General features: G+C 42.9%; 1 protein-coding gene across 3 annotated transcripts in view; it reads right to left on the reverse strand.

Annotated features, from left to right (window-relative positions):
- The window catches only part of plekha7a (pleckstrin homology domain containing, family A member 7a), an 82,421-nt gene that overhangs the window by 16,656 nt on the left and 48,029 nt on the right, over positions 1–17,736 (reverse strand). For 2 of the 3 annotated variants that reach the window (XM_066684679.1, XM_066684681.1), the window contains 9 exons: positions 17,185–17,289; positions 15,545–15,617; positions 13,002–13,102; positions 7,433–7,608; positions 5,194–5,673; positions 4,220–4,739; positions 4,034–4,117; positions 2,506–2,613; positions 1,607–1,660 (listed from right to left, as the gene is read on the reverse strand). In XM_066684679.1, coding sequence (XP_066540776.1) covers positions 1,607–1,660; positions 2,506–2,613; positions 4,034–4,117; positions 4,220–4,739; positions 5,194–5,673; positions 7,433–7,608; positions 13,002–13,102; positions 15,545–15,617; positions 17,185–17,289 — 1,701 coding nt within the window. The remainder of the gene's footprint in view (positions 1–1,606; positions 1,661–2,505; positions 2,614–4,033; positions 4,118–4,219; positions 4,740–5,193; positions 5,674–7,432; positions 7,609–13,001; positions 13,103–15,544; positions 15,618–17,184; positions 17,290–17,736) is intronic. The other variant, XM_066684680.1, reaches the window with a different exon arrangement.

Below are 17,736 nucleotides of genomic sequence, written 5' to 3' on the forward strand. Positions count from 1 at the left end.
GTGCAACCTTGTTATCCCATGCCACTTTTCCCAAATCCAACACCGTGGACACCTAACAATTATTATTACTGTGATGGGAAAACGCAATGTAACATTGTAATGAGATAATAATGATGATAATCCACCAATATACTCTATAATGATTGTTATAGACACATACATCCGGATTGAAGTGTAGAACATAGTGTGCTTAAGGACATGACCCTGGAGTGGGGAGGGAAAGTGCTTAACAATGCACTTCTGTAGTTAAATTAGAGAAGTAACATCTCTAGATGTTGAAGAACATCCTGAGTGGAAAACGTGACCTAACCGTCTGCAAACATTATGCTGACAAGTGAAAACAAGACAACAGAAATGTGTATAGCATAAGATGCCAGATTAGGAATGTCTGGATTTGTGCAATGAGATTTGTATGATGTAATGATGACTAGATGGTACACATGATGCTTGGTGTATGTGCCGAAGGGGCACATGACAGTGTGGTGTACGTGACTGGGGTCCTATATATACTCCAACAAATGCTTGAATAAACTAGAGATTTGAGTGAATACTTGATTCTGTGTCTTTATTCCTCTGATTTCTCCTCGGACCTGAGAATCACTTTGGGGCTTGGTCTTCCTTCCTGGTTGCACTTAGACGATTCCCATGACAACATACTATTTAAAATAATTTATCTTCTCAACATGTTTCTTGCTTGTATAAAATTATATTTAATTATAATAAATACAAAAACAAACACAGTAAAAGGATTTTTTGTCTATAAAGTAAATGTGTTGTGAGCGAGTGTGTAGAGCAAAGTGTGTTTCCAGATGTTCTCCTTGGTCGTATGGATTCACACACACACACACGATATCACACTTATTGGAATGAGGTTGGGTTTACTATAATATTAGTTTTTTTGTGTTTTTTTTGAGTATATAAATTCTAATTGCTCAGATGAACAGATTATAAATCTCATTTTTGCAGACGCCTAAAACTTTAGCACATTACGGCAGATTTTAAGAAGTTGAGAGGATCACAGTTAAAGTTATGTGGTCACTTGGGGGTGGGGGGGGGGTGAGAGAGAGAGAGAGAGAGAGAGAAAGAGAGAGAGAGAGATAGATAGAGAGAGAAAGGTGGGGACAGAAATAAAAACACATTGCCCCTTGCACATGCATTTGGCCACTTTCCCCATCCCACCACCAACCAATCAGCACATGATAGCAGTCGTGCAACATGTGGCAGCTGTGTGGCTCAAGCTAACATAAAGCTGCAGGAAACACCTCAGACTGTTAAGCAATGAGGTGATGGTGACTCCCTGGAGGCCGACAGTGCTTACGTTCCAGAGCGGTGCCAAAGCCCCCGCACTGCAGGTTTCTAACACACTGTGCACCATGAGGATCAACGGCTCTACGGTTTTCATCTGCGGTTAAACGAAGAAAAAATATCTGGTCAAATGTGTCTACCTCGCATCATTTCAAGTGCTGCTCTAATGTTCAAGCTCTGAGTTCAGTGACTCTGCCTTGAGAGAGGTCTGAGTGCTGGTGGTAGTTTGTTAGAGAAGAAGAAAGGAGAGTGGAGGAGGAGAGTCGAGAACAGAGAGAAGTCTGACTTCACCAGGCCCCACCTTCAGATCCAGGTACTCCAGGTCTTTCTTCAGCTGCACGTAAGTATCATCGGCCTTTAGCGGGAGAGACACAACAGGACACAGTCATTAACTCAACGCGCCTGAACACACACACACACACACACTCAGCGTGGACTGCTTCAACTGTTCAGTCTGAAGCTCTTTGTGTTAAAGTCAAGAATATGGTGGGCTTTATGAAACACCAAACAATAGATTGCAATTAATAATTATACTCTGCTAAGTGGTTTCTACAGTTACAGCTCTTCTTTTTTAAAGAAAAACACTAAACACAAATAAAGAACATCAAATGAAGTTCAATAAACTACAAAATAATAATATGATTATCTCAAGTGCCCTGTATCTGTACAATTTCAGCATTTTTTTGTTTCAGTGAAAATGACAGAAATACACAAACTCATACAGACTCAGACTGATTGGTTGAAGTATGGAATACAGCCACAAACAAACCAACGAATACATCGTTTAGTTTCTACATCTTTCGGCATTATTATTAAAGACACACACACAGCTGCTCGTTAACACGTGTAACAGACGGATTATACTTTAGACCTATGCACCTTTGTCAAACAGACACAAGCGCACACTCATGAATATGAAAGCAAACATAACAAGACATCTTTTACTGTGACGCTCTCGAATGAAAGCCAGGCCTTCAGCGAATGCAGTAAGCTGAACAGTAAGCTCTGGTTGTGTGTGAACTGCAGAAACCATAACAGTCCATGCTGACATGGTTGCAGAGCTAGAGGTCGTAACATGCCATGCCAACATCACACTACAGAACAGCTACAGCAGCCAAACGCACAGCCAGACGCTCAGGGGGCAGGCGTATTGATGGTGTCTGCAGTGGACAGACTGGAGGCTGCTAGAGGAGACCTGACCTGCGCTCTGGAGAGCCGCTGCAGATGAGCCAGAGTTTGGCTGCGCACCCCTGCCATCATGGCCTGGTGTCTCCGGAGCTGGATAAGCAAGAGGGTAAGTTCCTCCGGCTAACCGTCCAGAGAGTACAGGCACCACAGTGGGCAAAGAGACAGGTGGGATGAGTAGTGCTCACGACTATGGCGTCTCGACCAAGGGTCTGTCCGCTTTTGGTAAAAGACTGACTCAATATCTTCTCTAAGAGCTGAACCAGGGGGTTACACTGCACGACTTTTAGCTTGAGTTTAACCTGATTTCCAGCCGGAAATTCTGTGGCAAGATTCTGAGAGTCCGAGGAAAAGTCAGGGAGTGTGTGAGGGGCCTGCATTTCTGAATCTGTTGTAGCATAGCAAACTTTTTTTGTTTTTTCAAGGTGACTTTGGACTTAGTCTCGTACTGTAAACTCTTCAACTTTAAACTGAACCGGTCCCGTCAACAGCCAAAGAAAACAACGCAAAACGTAAACCCAGGGCATAGCTATAGAAGATGGGCATTCTGAATCATGTACTAGGGGGGATGCAATCTCCAAAATGTACTGTTCTTAGCTCCAGCTCCCTCCCCAGGATGTAGACAGCTTACTGACATTCGTGTTTATGTCTGCGTAGGGCTGGACAATAATTCAACATCAATAAATATAGCAATATAAAACGTTTCATTTTTAAACACATTTTTAATATTTCAATATACAGGAGGTCCTCGGATTACGTCAGTCCTGAGTTACGATGTTTCGTGGTTACGACACATCTTCCATTTACTGTATAAAACCTTGTTTCGACTTAAGTGGTTTTGCGTTGTAAACATCGTAATGCGAACTTCGTGTTTGGTGTGTGCGGCGGAAGAATACACGGTTACGCCAGTATGTTATTTACGTACAGTATGTACGTATGTTCCGACTTACACCGCAAAACGGTTTACGACGCGACGTAGGAACGGATCAACGTCGTAAGTCGAGGACCCCCTGTACATTATTTACGACATCTGTCACTGACTGATGTTCCTTAGGTCACCGCCCTCAATTTTAAAGTTACATTTTAAAAATACTAATATGGAAAAAGCCAAGAGGTTAATGTAGTTTATATCGTCGATATTATATCATATCGACTGAAATTTAGAGATATACCGTGATATAAAATTTTGGCCGAATCGTCCAGCTCTATATCTACGGCTCCTATTTAAATTGAGTCCTGTGTTTGGGGGCTTGTTTGAGAGAGTGTTCTGGGGCTTGTGTTGTTGGTTAGGGAAGACATTTTGAGTTGTGTAGCCTATTATCCCCAGTTGTTTAAGCATGGGACTGCATAAGCATTTTTTTTAAATAGTTTCCAAATATAGTTTCCAGTCTGTTTATAATCTGCCCCCACATTCAAAGTCGTGTAGTGCACCCAAGGCTCAAATCAGCTTTTCTGTTCAATCAGCTGTCTAGGTGACTATATGATATTTTCTGGAGTCTGTGACCATTTAAAAAAAAACACGGAAATATGAGAAGGGTCTTACTGTTTTTCCGTGAAGACTGGGAGCGCTGACGGTGTGAGTGATGTAGCCTGATGGAGGAATTGTACGTCTTTCAATTGTGGCAGACTGGGAAGGACATAAACAGAGGTCATAAATACAGTGTACGAAATCTTTTTTATCTTTATTTTATTACATTCTACAAACCGGCTGGACGGGCCAGTTCTGTACCTTCTGAGAGTATAGGCGGTGAGGAGAGCTGGATGGCGGCACCTCCACCATGGGTCTGTCTGCCAGGGGCTTGACCGTCACTCGCTCGGCAGGAGTGTGAGGCCTCCGTGGCGACAGGACTCTGGGCCCTGGAGGTCCAGGTGGGGGGATGTCTGTAAGAGCGGGTGGGACAGAAACAGAACGGGCCACGTCTGAGTTGACTCTGGTGGAGGAGATGGCGGTGGAGTAATCTGGAGCTGGAACGTAAATTGGGGCGGTGGGGCTGGCGTGGCGATACTGCTGCCTCTGCTGCCACTCGAACAGCTTCCACACGGTGTTGTCCCGCGTAGCAGCAGGCTGACCCTGGGATGTCCGGAAGTGGCTGACACGGTCGTGCGCATATTTGTAGTCACTGGGAAGCTGCCGGTGAGAGTTTGATGGGCTTTGGCAGGGAGGAGTCTTGGGCTGGGCTTCGGTTACTGCAAAACTGTGCAGAACTGGTGGTGTCCGCCGCGACTGGGAAACGTCCCCTGCAACAGTCCTGGGAATCGGAGCAGATCTCTTATTCCTTACACATAGGGGGAACAAAATGAGGCTGATATCTAAAGTGCTGTTTGTAGTTAACCACTAGAGGGAGATGTCTGTTAAGAGGTTTCTGTATAGTCTGTCGGAACACAATTTGAGAGGAGGGCTGCAATGTTTATGGTTATAACACGCTTAAATTACACAGATATTGAGGGTGACCCTTATTTTCAATGTATTACAGTATTTTGAAAGGACAGAGATTAAAAATAAAAAATAATATATTATTTGATCACATATATCTTATGGAAAAAATAGAATAAGTAAATAAGCAAAATATATGACAAAATTATCAAATCAGGATTTAATTAGTCAAATAACCCTAATAATAATAATAATAATAATACAACTAAGTAATATAACTGTATAATAACTACATTTCTGTGTGAAAATCTATATGGGTTAAGACTCACCCTCTGTGCTCTCCCTTCTGCCCCTGGACCCAACTCTCCACTTGTTCCAGAGCGCTCTTTGTCCCCTGAGTGTGTGTGGGTGTGTCAGAATGTGGGGTGGCGCCTCTCTGGAACCCGGCGTTGCCGTTCAGCTCTGGAGTCACCACGCTCCGAAATGAAGCCGGCAGGGTGGATGCGGCTCGGGACGGGGCACGGGAAGTGGCCCGAGAAATCACTGCCACTTCCGGTGCCGAAAGCTCCACCTCCAGAGTCCGAACTCCAGGTGATTTCTCCTTCCCCTGCTCTACTTCCGGAACGACTGCTCGGCTCTCCTCCCCGACTGAGCCGGCCGTATTTAGCCCCTCTGTGCGTTCACTCAGATTAGTTTCTGCTTGGGGCAGCACGTACCTGTTGATGTGGTTGATCTGTGGCACTGCCGCCTGCTGCTCAAACTTCTCGAACATGTCCAGGTTGTGTGGGTGATCGGTCTCGTCTGAAACGCTGCAGGACAAAAGAGTGGGTGATGTTTTACTCAATCTGCTGATTAATTTGTGTATTATATGGCGTGAGAACATTGCAGTGATCTGTGATGCAAGGTCTGCTGACCCTATTAACCCTGTTTTGAATGAAATACTGTGGTCATCAAGAAACACATTTCTTCCAGCATTTAACTGGAAATTAAATCTGGATTGAAATAATGCAAGATTCAGTGGTTCAGTGACAAAACATTCATTAACCTCTCAGTCCTTCTAACAAAGACTCATCCACTCTTCCTGTCCTTGGTCAAAAACAGGAAATACAAAGGCGTCTGAAGTGTTACTGAAGCGTCTTTCAATAATAGCTCCAGAGGAAATATTCTCCAACACTTTCACAGTGGAACACACTTCTAGATTTTAATGAAATGCTTATGATCTGCTTTAGTCAAAACCCCACAAGTCCCACAGCAGTGCTCTCCCCGTCTAAACGGTCTGTAATGTGGTAGCTTGCACAGGGATGGATTAGAACCAGGGACCTTTTGTGTAAGAGGCCAATGTTAATCGAGTGAGCTACCAACTCGAGTTATTTGTGAATGGACTCAAGTGCAGAATAAAGAGAAAACAAAAAAGACACAAAGGACTAAAAAAGCTGAGAGCAAAAGGAGACTTAAGTAAAGGGGACTTCCCAAAGTAAAGAGAGAAAAGGCAGCTAAATAAACAAAAGCGAAGATGCTAAACACAACGATTGGTGTCACAGGAAGAACAAGAAACTTAGAGACCAGAGAAATAAACAAATATAGTTGTCCAAAGAGTAGACAGGAAAGAGACCCAGGAGAAACACTCGAGGGACTTCACCAAAATGACCTCCCTGGCTTTTACGGCACTCTTGAAAAGAAAAACTCAAGGCTGAGCACTGAGGAGTGTGTTGGCTTCCCTTAAGTAGCAGTGGAACAGGTGCTGCTGATTTCTCTTAATTAAGGTGTGGTGGTTGGGAATGGCCTAGTGGGCGAACGGGCCCCTGTCTGGATTCTTACACAACCCTGTTATTTTAAATGATAATGAACCACTCACTGTTTCCCTGACCTGAGTTCTCGTTTTCGTTGTGTCTCTTTTGCTGCGTCTAACCTCGTCTTTGCTCTATCACATGAGCCTGGGTCCAGAGCTGTGATTGGACATTCTCAATCCTAAAGTCTTTGCACTTGACGTGAGTAGTGGATATGCACGATTTGATTGTAAATCAGACTCAGGTATTGGTCGTTTGTAACAAGCAACCAACTACGACAGATCAGCTGACCTAAAACATATCACTCCTGGTGGCACCAAGCATTCAGGTCTCAGAATATTACTCCAGTAAAGGAGGCAGGATCTTCTAACATTTGCATCTCTGCTGATAAATTATAAATGCATATGCCTCCAGGCTGGAATATCTGCACAGTTTAGAGATGGGGGAAATGCAGAGGGGGATCTGTCTTGCGCAACAAGCTTGGAAACCTGACCACTTTAAAACAAAGAAACCTTACTTGTACACAGGCGTACAGAGCATCATTAAACATGCAACAGACAGCTGAAGGGAAATGAAGTGCCACCGGGCTGGAGCTGTAGACAGTTATGAAACAAGGTGAGTCATAACCGGGATCAGGATCGGAAAAGAAAACAAGCCCTTCATGCACAAGCAAACTCTCAGATGGAAAACGCGACCCCCGCGTACACTTCTCTCCTGCCTTTGAGAAACAGTGGTGAGTGAAGGGCTCTGCAGTGTACAGCAGTGTGTGGCTAATACGGACCTCTTCACCGTGTGGCTCTGCATCAGCGCTGCTTGGTTCATTGCCCTCACCCAGGTGTTCATATCCTCCTGCGTGTCTGCACTGAAGTAGTACGTCCTCATGCCACCATGCTCCGCCTGTGAGCCAATCACAGAGCTGTGTTTGTAAATGTAGGAGCGCATCCCTGTATGACAGGCCTGCGGGAAGAGAACAGAGGCAATTAGCAGTGCACTGGCTCTCTGGAGCCACAGGATGATACACACACACACACGCACACACACACACAAGAAAGAAACAAGAAGAACATTGGAGAACAGAGACCTGACCTGCCTAAATGTATAATCGCAATAACAGTCATGCTGATAACTGATGCTAACAGACCACTAAAGAAGACACCAAACCACACTGAAATAAATATATCAACAATATCAACATAGCTGTAGGCCTGGGCAATAGCTCTAAATATTAAGCACCAGAATCTAATCCAGTACACACTGTAAATAAAGCTCTGCCAGTCATTAACATGAAAAAAAAACAGAGAATATCGTCACTGTCCAAAAGAGTGAAAAAAAAGTCACTGTAAACAGATTTTATTCAGAGTAATATTGGAGCATTTCTATAGGTCCATTCATAATAAAACTTTGTGACGTATGATTTTCTTTGGACAGTGACGACAGATTTAGGTGTCTGAGAAACCATGAATCTGAATCAGTGAGGCATTTCAGAAAAGCAGGGAGGTACTGAGAATCGTTGCACTCTGGGAAACCTGTGGTGGTGGTAATTGCTGGGAAGCTGCCAGTGTGAGTTTGGTGGGCTGTGGCAGGGAGAAGTCTTAGGCTGGGCTTCGGCTACTGCTAAACCGGGCAGAACTGGAGGACAGAGGGGAGTGCTGTAATTGGTTTATCCTACTGTACAGGGGGAGCTGTGGCCTAGGATGGGGAAATCTCAGATTCGATCTCCTCAACCAGCAAGAAAACTGGGGGCGGGGAGTGAAGGAATGGCATTGTCTCTTCCCTCAACATCCACAACTGAAGCGCATAGATGTGTGTTCCCTCAACATCCATGTGTTTGTGTGTATATGTGTGTGTAGATGTGTGTGTTCATGTGTTTGTGGATGTGTTTTTATATGTTTGTCAGGATCAGATATCCTTGCGAGCATAGAATTATCTAACATTTTGTGGCGTTTTGTGTGTGTGTGTGTGTGTGTGAGAGAGAGAGACCTTGGAGGTATGTGAGGGAGTCAGACTGGCTGAGGTGCTCCCTGGTGATGACAAGAGTGTGGTGTTGTATTTGAGTATCAGTGTGTAACTATGTGTGTGTGTGTGTGTGTGTGTGTGTGTGTGTGTTTAGGTGACATGTCTGTATCACTCAGTCCTACACACTGTGTTCCACACTACTCCAAAAATCACCAATTCATGTCAGAAAAAAGACACATAGCCATGAAAACACACCCACACACACACACACATATCTAGAACCAGTACTGAGCCTCCAGTCTAGACTCTATTACTTACAATCAAAGGCTAAGCTCTTAGAGACAGAGAGCTTGGCTAAAGTATGTGAAGATGGTTTGCTGGTACAGAGTGACAAGGCAAAAGCTGTGTTTTATCCCCTGCTAATGTCTTATCACTCTGTACCAGCAAAGTCCTGTAAAGTCTCCTCTAAAGCAGTTTTAAGGAGCAGCTTGGTACATGAATATATTCTAAGATGTGACCTCAAACTTCCTGTGAGCAGTATGTAACTTATAGGCATTACTGATACTGATTGTAACACACATAATCACCTTAACACAAGCAATATCACTGTATATCTGACTGAGAGACCGGGGCAGATCCAGATCTAACACAATCATGCTTTTTCTATTCTCACTTCTACTCTTGGCACTACGCAGGGCTATTTAAAGGTGCTATCATATTTATGCAGCCTTCAGAAACACTTTCATTTGCTGGTATCCAGCACTGGCATCTCTAGGGTCCTCCAAAAGGAGAAGCGAGTGGAAGTAAGTAGGGACTAGAGATTGCTGTAGAAAGAATATTGGCTTACACTAGGACACCATTGGCTTACACTAGGACAATATTTATAAATATTACAAATACAGCAAATACATTGCATGTTTTCCATGGTTTATTTGAAAACTCTATACTGTATGTGTATGTGATAAATAATCTTTGATTTGATTTGAAATATTCCATGAAAGCAGTGAGCGTGGAGATGTAAATGTTTGAAATATTGCCCTATCCCTGCTCCATAGGTGGGTAATAATGACTTACTGTTGCTGAAGACGGAACTGACTCTAAATTCAGGAGAGTGCTAACTGCATGAAAGTAATCACAGAGTGAATGTGCTACAAAACTAAACGACTCGAGTAACAAATGAGTTTCTGTGGTAATCAAGTAAGTGAATTCAGCCATGTACAAACAACAGTGTAAACACACTGTTCCACCTTAAAAGACACACAATTTCTGAAAAACAGAACAGCATTTCCAACAATCGGGTCCAGTGTCTTGTTGGGATAGATGAGTTGGACTAAGTGTGAAGGCCACATGGCCCTTTAAACAGAGTCACACTCCAAACGGAGGGTTACGATGCCTTGTGAATCACAGACGACCTGCTGTGCGACTAAAGCAATCAACAAATGTCAGTATTTTCTCTTTTACACGCTGTGATCACCAGTGTATTATCTTAGTTTAATGTAGTTTCAGTGGATTATGGCCCTTTACCTCAGAACAAGCAGAACACATAACTAGTAGTAGCTGATGCCTCTGTAGTTAGCTGTAAATTCCCAGTACCACCTTAAATATTAATTCAATTGCATCCTTGCATCTGAAGCTGCTGCAACATTTAAGGAGGAACTGGAAGAATTGAATGAAAATACGCAGAGTAAGAGCAGAATTCAGCTTCATATCACAGAAGAGTGAGGAGTGGGTGATAATATATGATTGTGGAACTCTTCTAAGAGTGAACGGCACCCTAAATTTAACTAAACAGCTCTGATATCACTGCAGACTGGCAGAGTTGCTGATGAAGGGTCGTCCCATTTCGGACATTCTAACCACTACACCCTGTAACTCAGTTCAAAGGGGTGAGAGAACACTCGAAAATGAGGGGTAGGGGTAAAAATAAGAAATGGGATTGTGCCATAGCGAAGCACTGCTGGCACTACTACAGTTGTTCATGTTTCTTTCGTGTAATTTTCCATGAGCTTGTAGATAGGTTGTCCAATGAGACAAAAGAGACAAATGTGGCACATCAGACACATTTAGGAGTCTACATTTATTGTCCAGACAATTATTTAGAAGGGAGACATGTGAGAGAGAGACCTATAATAGTTAGTAGACAAATGCCAAGCTGTGGAGATTGGTATACTCTGTTAGCAACAACCTACAAGTCAGTCACACTACAGAAGGATACAAGAGCAATGCTAGGAAGGTACCTATAGATACAGTAGGGTGGTGCCCACATGTGTTTCGGACCCTCCGAGTGTCAGGCTCTCGTCACAGGCCGTCCACAAATCAGTACAAAAGAGAAACAGGACAAAAGTTCAGCAAATAGAACACATCCGGATGTGACCAACGCTTGGTTTGAGGTGGACGATGAAAGTACCACACTGCCAGAGCCACAGGGGTAAGAAGGCAACACAAAAGCACACAGAGAGAGCCACAGCACATCGACACGTCACTTCACACAAACAGGATCGCCAGCAACACACACAGCGCCAGCATCCTCAGACAGAAGCCAGGAAAAAGGAACTAGCTTTTCTCACATCTGCTGCGTACAGGTCCCACATGGAAGGCGTTCTGTCCCCCTGATGCTGAGCGGGTTTGCTGGCCGAGCAGAATGCGCCACAATAAGCTGTCTCTTTGATAAAGGATTAGGGAAAGATTAAAGTGCCCCGTCTGCCCATCCGAGACATTCCGCCACCAAATATCCAGCGGGCTTTGCCTACAAACATTACCCCTACGTACAAAGCCTACAGCAAACATCTCTCTGAACAATGACAGTGAGAGAACAACAGAGGCTTTTGTTGGTTACTACAATGTTGAACAGAGCTGGAGTGGCTGGAAATGTGACGCAAAATGACTAGGTGTGTCAAACAATTAACATGATTAATCACGATTAGGCGCTGTTATATTTGCTGGTGTTGGACCCTGAATAACCCTCGCTCTGAAGAACATTTCCTCCTTCAGTTTGTTGATTTTTAATTGAGTTCAGCCAATCAGAAGAGAGCAGACCATACTTCGTCTGGTTCTGTTTCATGAGATTCTTTATATCTATGATAGCAGAGAAACACCCACCCGGCCAGTAGTGCCATGCTGCGTAAAGAAAAATGGCCAGTGGATGGAGAGATTCTCTAATATCAACTTCATATCCCAAGGGGCTCTGGACAAAGTGCATATGGATGTGTACTAAAAATTAAGTATTAATACGCTGCATTCACGATCGCTAATAATGTAATCTCCACCTTTAAATCCAAGTCTAAACCAAAACTCACACTTACTTTTGGATACAATATAATAAACGCAATGACCAATAAATTCTTCACTTGCCATTTTCACACTACTAGCATTTTTAAGTAATTCTTTGTTGAATAAAATTACATTTTTAACACTACACAATGGTAATTCTGAATCACAATTATACGTTACAGAAAAATGCTTTAAAACCTGTTTGGAAGCCTAATAATTACTAATGCCCCTTTTGTTACTATCGAGTTTCAGTCACTGAATTTCTGTCCACAGAAACACTGGATATTTTTGGGTAATCCTGCAAATCCCTGACAAATTAACAGAATAAATATCCCACGACTGTCTAATCCACTGTACCTCAGACACAAACACACTACTACATCACTTTAATGTCTGTGTTACTGCAGAGCTGACAATGATCTACCATCTAAAATCCTCCACCGTAAATGACCACTGAGGAACAGGGAAATAATCTGGATAAGAACAGGCGGGCTACAGTAGTTGTATATCAGTAGCTACAGAACGAATGTGCAGGGTCTGTGTTTGTAATAAAGTGGTGGTTCACCTCAGCAACAGACCCATGAAATAACCCTCAGAGCTATTCTCGGGAGTCAAACTGAGGTTTTTAAACAGTTGTAACAAAAAGGCTTCTCTTTTGCTTTATGTTGTGTTTTACTTTATATTCCTCTTTTTTTATAAGTCCTTTTTTATGCATCTGCACTCATTTTTCCCCATTATGCTCCTTTTTTCCTGGAGCCTAAAGAACAAACAGTGTATGTGCAGAAAAAAGGAACAATTTTGTTTATTTTTACATCTATTAAAGACCCTAATTTGACTCCATAGTATTCTGAGGAGCAAAGACAGGAGCTCCTGCAAGCAACAAAGTGTCAGCCATATACACATTGAATAAAGCACTGCACAGCCCAAAACAGACAAGAAGCAGACGACATTAGATGAGACATAGCGATATCTTTACAAGCTATTGGGCAGACACCCAAACCAGCCACAGCAGGCGTGATTATTCCCAACAAAATACAAACTGTGCGGTTGTGTACAGGGATGGGTGATCCACATCGTCCCTTACCCTACCATATCATTCCCTTACCCACATCATCAGACCTTACCTTGAAGGCATACTTGCGGTTGATGTGGTCCTCAGGCCCCACTGGTGAGATGGTGTAGCTGGGCAGAGGGATGCTGCCCAGGACGTTCTCCTCTCGGCTGTCTGAGAGAAACAGAGTTTAGCAACAATGAATTAGACATGCAAACACAGCAGTTTCACAGGGTTCTCTCCCTCTCCCTCTCTCGGTTTGGCTTGGCATTCCTCTGCTCCACGCCTGTCACACCACTCTGTTAATATTCTAACTCACACATTTATAATTAGTTTAACCAGTGCCCCTACTACTTACTGACCGCTTCTTTGTGTGAGACATTCCTACACCATGACTGAGCCAGTGTTTGTGTGTGTGTGTGTGTGTGTGTCTGCATGCTCAGGCGTCTGGGACAGAAATCAGCAGCAGAGGAGGTGGGAGGTGGTGATGGAGCTATACTGATAAGTGATAAGACCAGCCGGATTACGTCGTATGGGTTCTTGAAAATAAAAATTCAAGGGCATTTGGAGGACACACTCTTCCATACGGAGCAGAGACTGTTTACCTACAATGAGAAGGGGCAGGCCGGGCTGAGGCGAGGCAGGGCAGGCTGGCTGGGATATCAGAATAGATAGATTACATACTGCAGTGAAGAACACACGTGCATGAGCACACGGTCAATAAATAGCTAGAGGGGCTGTGGTTGTCAGGAGCTGCTGATTCCTTCTAGCGTGCTTGTTTATCTTTATGTAATAAGCACTCATCCTTATAGTTTTATATACATACGGCAAAGATGAAGCTGCAATTCACACACCCCGATTTAAACAGGCCCTATAAAAGCAAGAAGAGTGTTGCTGTTTTATTTTGTTATTTGATTTTCTTTTATTTTATTAGGAATAACACTGAAGGGTCAAGATCATTATCTGATACAAGTACAGAGATGGAACAACTACTGCCTACTACAATAAATAATAATAATAATAATAATAATAATAATTATTATATAATAATATTAAATTAATGTATTCATTCATTCATTGTCTGTAACTGCTTTTCCAGTTCAGGGTCACGGTGGGTCTGGAGCCTACCCGGAATCACTGGGCACAAGGCAGGGACACACCCTGGAGGGGGTGCCAGTCCTTCACAGGGTGGACACACACTCTCACACCTACGGACACTTTTTTTTGAGTCTCCAATCCACCCACCAACGTGTGTTTTTGGACTGTGGGCGGAAAACATGTTTACATCTATTAATTCGAATAAAGTTTTATTCTTTAATTTCCATCTCCCACATCTGTTATATCTGTATTTTTTAATTTCTAAAGAACTTTGGATGCCTGCAGTGTATAAAAGCTGCAATAGAAATGAAGGTGTCTTGCCCTACTACTTCTACTAATACCTCTACTCCTACTATTACAACTTACTACCGTGACTACTTCTACTGCTGCTATTAGTGTTAATAAAGTTTATTGAGTAATCATTAGCAATATTAATGATATTTATGGGCGGGTTTTGTAACTGGTCTCTGATACAAACACATTTATTTCTACTGAAACAGTCAAAGAACACAGTAAACACACTTTAGTAAAAGCTGTGATTGTAATATGTGGTTAAGTGACTTTTGACCAAGAAACTTTATTTTAACAAACACAGGAGGTCCTCGGGTTACGTCAGTCCCGAGTAATGATTTTTCGTGGTTACGACACATCTCCCATTTACTGTATAAAGCCTTGTTTCGACCTCACAGTGGTTTTGCGTCGTAAACGTTGTAACGCGAACTTCGTGTTTGGTGTGCGCGGCTGAAGAATACACGGTTACGCGGCTCGGGACCGAGGAGGACAGCGTCACCCCAGTCGCTTATTCCTGTTTCATTTCATTATTAAACATATTTTATATGTGTTTTTTGATCATTACTGTGTTAGGATAGGATAAGTGCTTACAGTATGTTATTTACGTACAGTATGTACGTATGTTCCGACTTACACCGAAAATCGGTTTACGATGCGACGTAGGAATGGATCAACGTCGTAAGTCGAGGACGCCCTGTAGTTCAATCTAGTAGACATGAAGTGGCTGATTTTACTGTAGATGTCTCAGCCTTGAGCCTTTAAAATTGCTTTTGGGTCTTTTCAATATTCTTAGGACATGGAAATGATTTTACTTGTGTTTCCCTGACTTTGAGCTGTTTTGATCTGATTCCTGAATCCTGAAGCTCTAGGCTGAGCATGTCCTAAAATGTACACCATGCCTTCTAAGTAATTATTTTGCTTTCCTTGCAGCACTGAGCATGTTTAACCAGCGCAGCTAAACAGTTGCTTTCTAGACTGAGCTAAGGTATGAGAGGTACAATAAAAATAGTATTAAACGTAGGATATCGCAACACTCTACATGTTAAAATATGCCAATGTTTATGTAGGGATAAGGTTTGCTGTGGTTAAAAAAAAGGATAGGTTTTTAAAGTAACCTACATGCTTTGCTGCACATTACAGCACTGTGTGAACCAGAGAGATATTTGTGCAGCAAAATTAAAATAAACTGACTGAGTATATAATGATGATTTACTAAAGGAGGCTTACCTTTATAGTAAAAAAGACAATAGTCCGCGAGCACAAACCACTTCCGCCTCCAGAGCCGCATGCCTGAACTGTCCTGAAGTACAAACAAACACACACACACATTCTGTTTAAACACTTGGCTAAATGCTGGAGACAGATCCCTGCTAGTACTCTCTCTGAAGCTGCCAGTGCTAACACTGCAAGCGCACACTATTTTCACTGTCAGTCATTTCTTTTCTCAAGAGTCTTGAGAGCAAGCAAAACAGTCTGATACAGCTCACAAAAAGCTTTCTAAGCCTTCAGGCATATAAATTATTCAAAATATTACATATAAATGATAGCTGGGAGGACCTGCCGATGGTTTATAACCAACACAAACAGCATTGTGTAAGTGTGTAATAACTGGTCCCAACCTTCATGCCGTTCTTTAAAAATAAAATAAGACGTATCGATGTGTTGTGTGATATAATTGCCAATAAGCAACTGTTTCCAAACTTCTACTCAAGAAAGTCCAGTGTTTGTAGTTTACATCCAGACCCTAAACATTCATCAGATTCCAACTAATTCTCCCATCGCTGGAGGGAAACAAATCATTAGGAGCTAACACTGTTTTCTTCTAATTGTTTTCTTTTATGGCACATTTTAATGTCCACTGGGACTGTCTTTGTCAATAATGTCGGTCACTTCCATGTAAAGGTGTAAGCTACACTACTCACCCTCTACACTGTCCATTTTACACTCCCACACTCATTCTGTATGAAATGTGAAATGCATGCCATTATGTTTGGGGCGGGAGGGGGTTCTATTCAACAGAAAATGGCCTATGGACTTAATAATCAATGAGAGTTTGTGGAACAGGTCACCGGTTTTCTGTGTCTGAGAAATACATCAGTGTAACTGAATCCAGGCACATGTCAAAAAACATCACTGTAATTGTATATTATTTCAGAACCATGCGCTTTTACTGTGCAATGAAGTACTTAGTCCTTAAAGGGGACGTATCTTGAAAAAAATGTTTGGTGCATGTTCACATGTGGATCTGGAGCCCACCAACACACACACTGTGAAACAAGACCCCCCAGTCAGTTTTCTGTGCACTGTCTACGTCAGAAAAACAAGCCATTCTGATCCCGCTCTGTTTCTGACATCCCCACCAGAGACTTAAGGATGTTCCCACCCCCTCGTCTGAGTAGGTCCAATCACAGCTCTGGATCCGTGTTTATGTGAGAACACAAAGACTAGGTTAAATGCAGACACAACGAGCGCAGAGAAATAAGAGCACTGAGTGGAGAAACCGAGAATGGAGAAGAAAGAGAACAGAGCGAAAACGGCTAAAACCCAGAGCTTCCGCTCCGTGCTCTTCACTGCTGTGCGCTCGGGGTCGGGGAGAACAGCAAGTGGCTCATTATCAATTAAAGGAACAGGTGCTGAAAGTGGCCATTTTGAACAAGGCTATTTAGACAGAGGAAGAATCTTCTTAAAATAAATAAGGTGCCCATCATCATCTTAAATATGACATTTGCTTGCTCTGATTATTCCCTCGGTGAAAACCTCCAGTGCAATATAAACATTCACTGCTTCTCTACATTCCTGGTATATATTTACAGACAACGTAATTAAGCAGTTAGTGCAGACAAGATACTTATGGAAGCATTCCTCACCTGTTTGTGGAGCCATCCACGCACCACCACGGGAACATTAGGATTCCTCTTTATGGCATTGTCCCGCTTTCCAAAGCTATGCACCCTCCCACTTGATCTGGATCCCTGTGACACACACAGACACACAGATGGGGACTACAGCACTCATATATCACCCATTAGTGCCCACCATTTGCCAGGGTTGTGTCGTTTATTACAGATTTCCTCGGCTGGCGCTGTCCAGGAATAGCAATGAGAGCCTCTACACTGAACTCCGAGCACACGCCAGCGCACTGATAGATCTCGTACATCATGTCCATGCGCCATCTCTGCCAGGAGCTTTGGGCACAGAGAGCCCCAGCCATTCATCGACGCCAGATGAAACACAGATGGTATTTACAGTGGTGCTTCAAAGTTTATGAGCCCATAACAATTTTCTATTTTTCTGCATCAAGAAAAATCAAACCCAATTAAACATGAGAGACAAACATTACACTAGGTCATTTAATAACTGAGGGAAATGATCCAGTATTAGACACATGTTCATTCATTCATTCATTTACTGTTCATCGT

This window comes from Hoplias malabaricus, chromosome 11, assembly GCF_029633855.1.
Source record: "Hoplias malabaricus isolate fHopMal1 chromosome 11, fHopMal1.hap1, whole genome shotgun sequence".
In the NCBI taxonomy this organism is placed as follows: domain Eukaryota; kingdom Metazoa; phylum Chordata; class Actinopteri; order Characiformes; family Erythrinidae; genus Hoplias; species Hoplias malabaricus.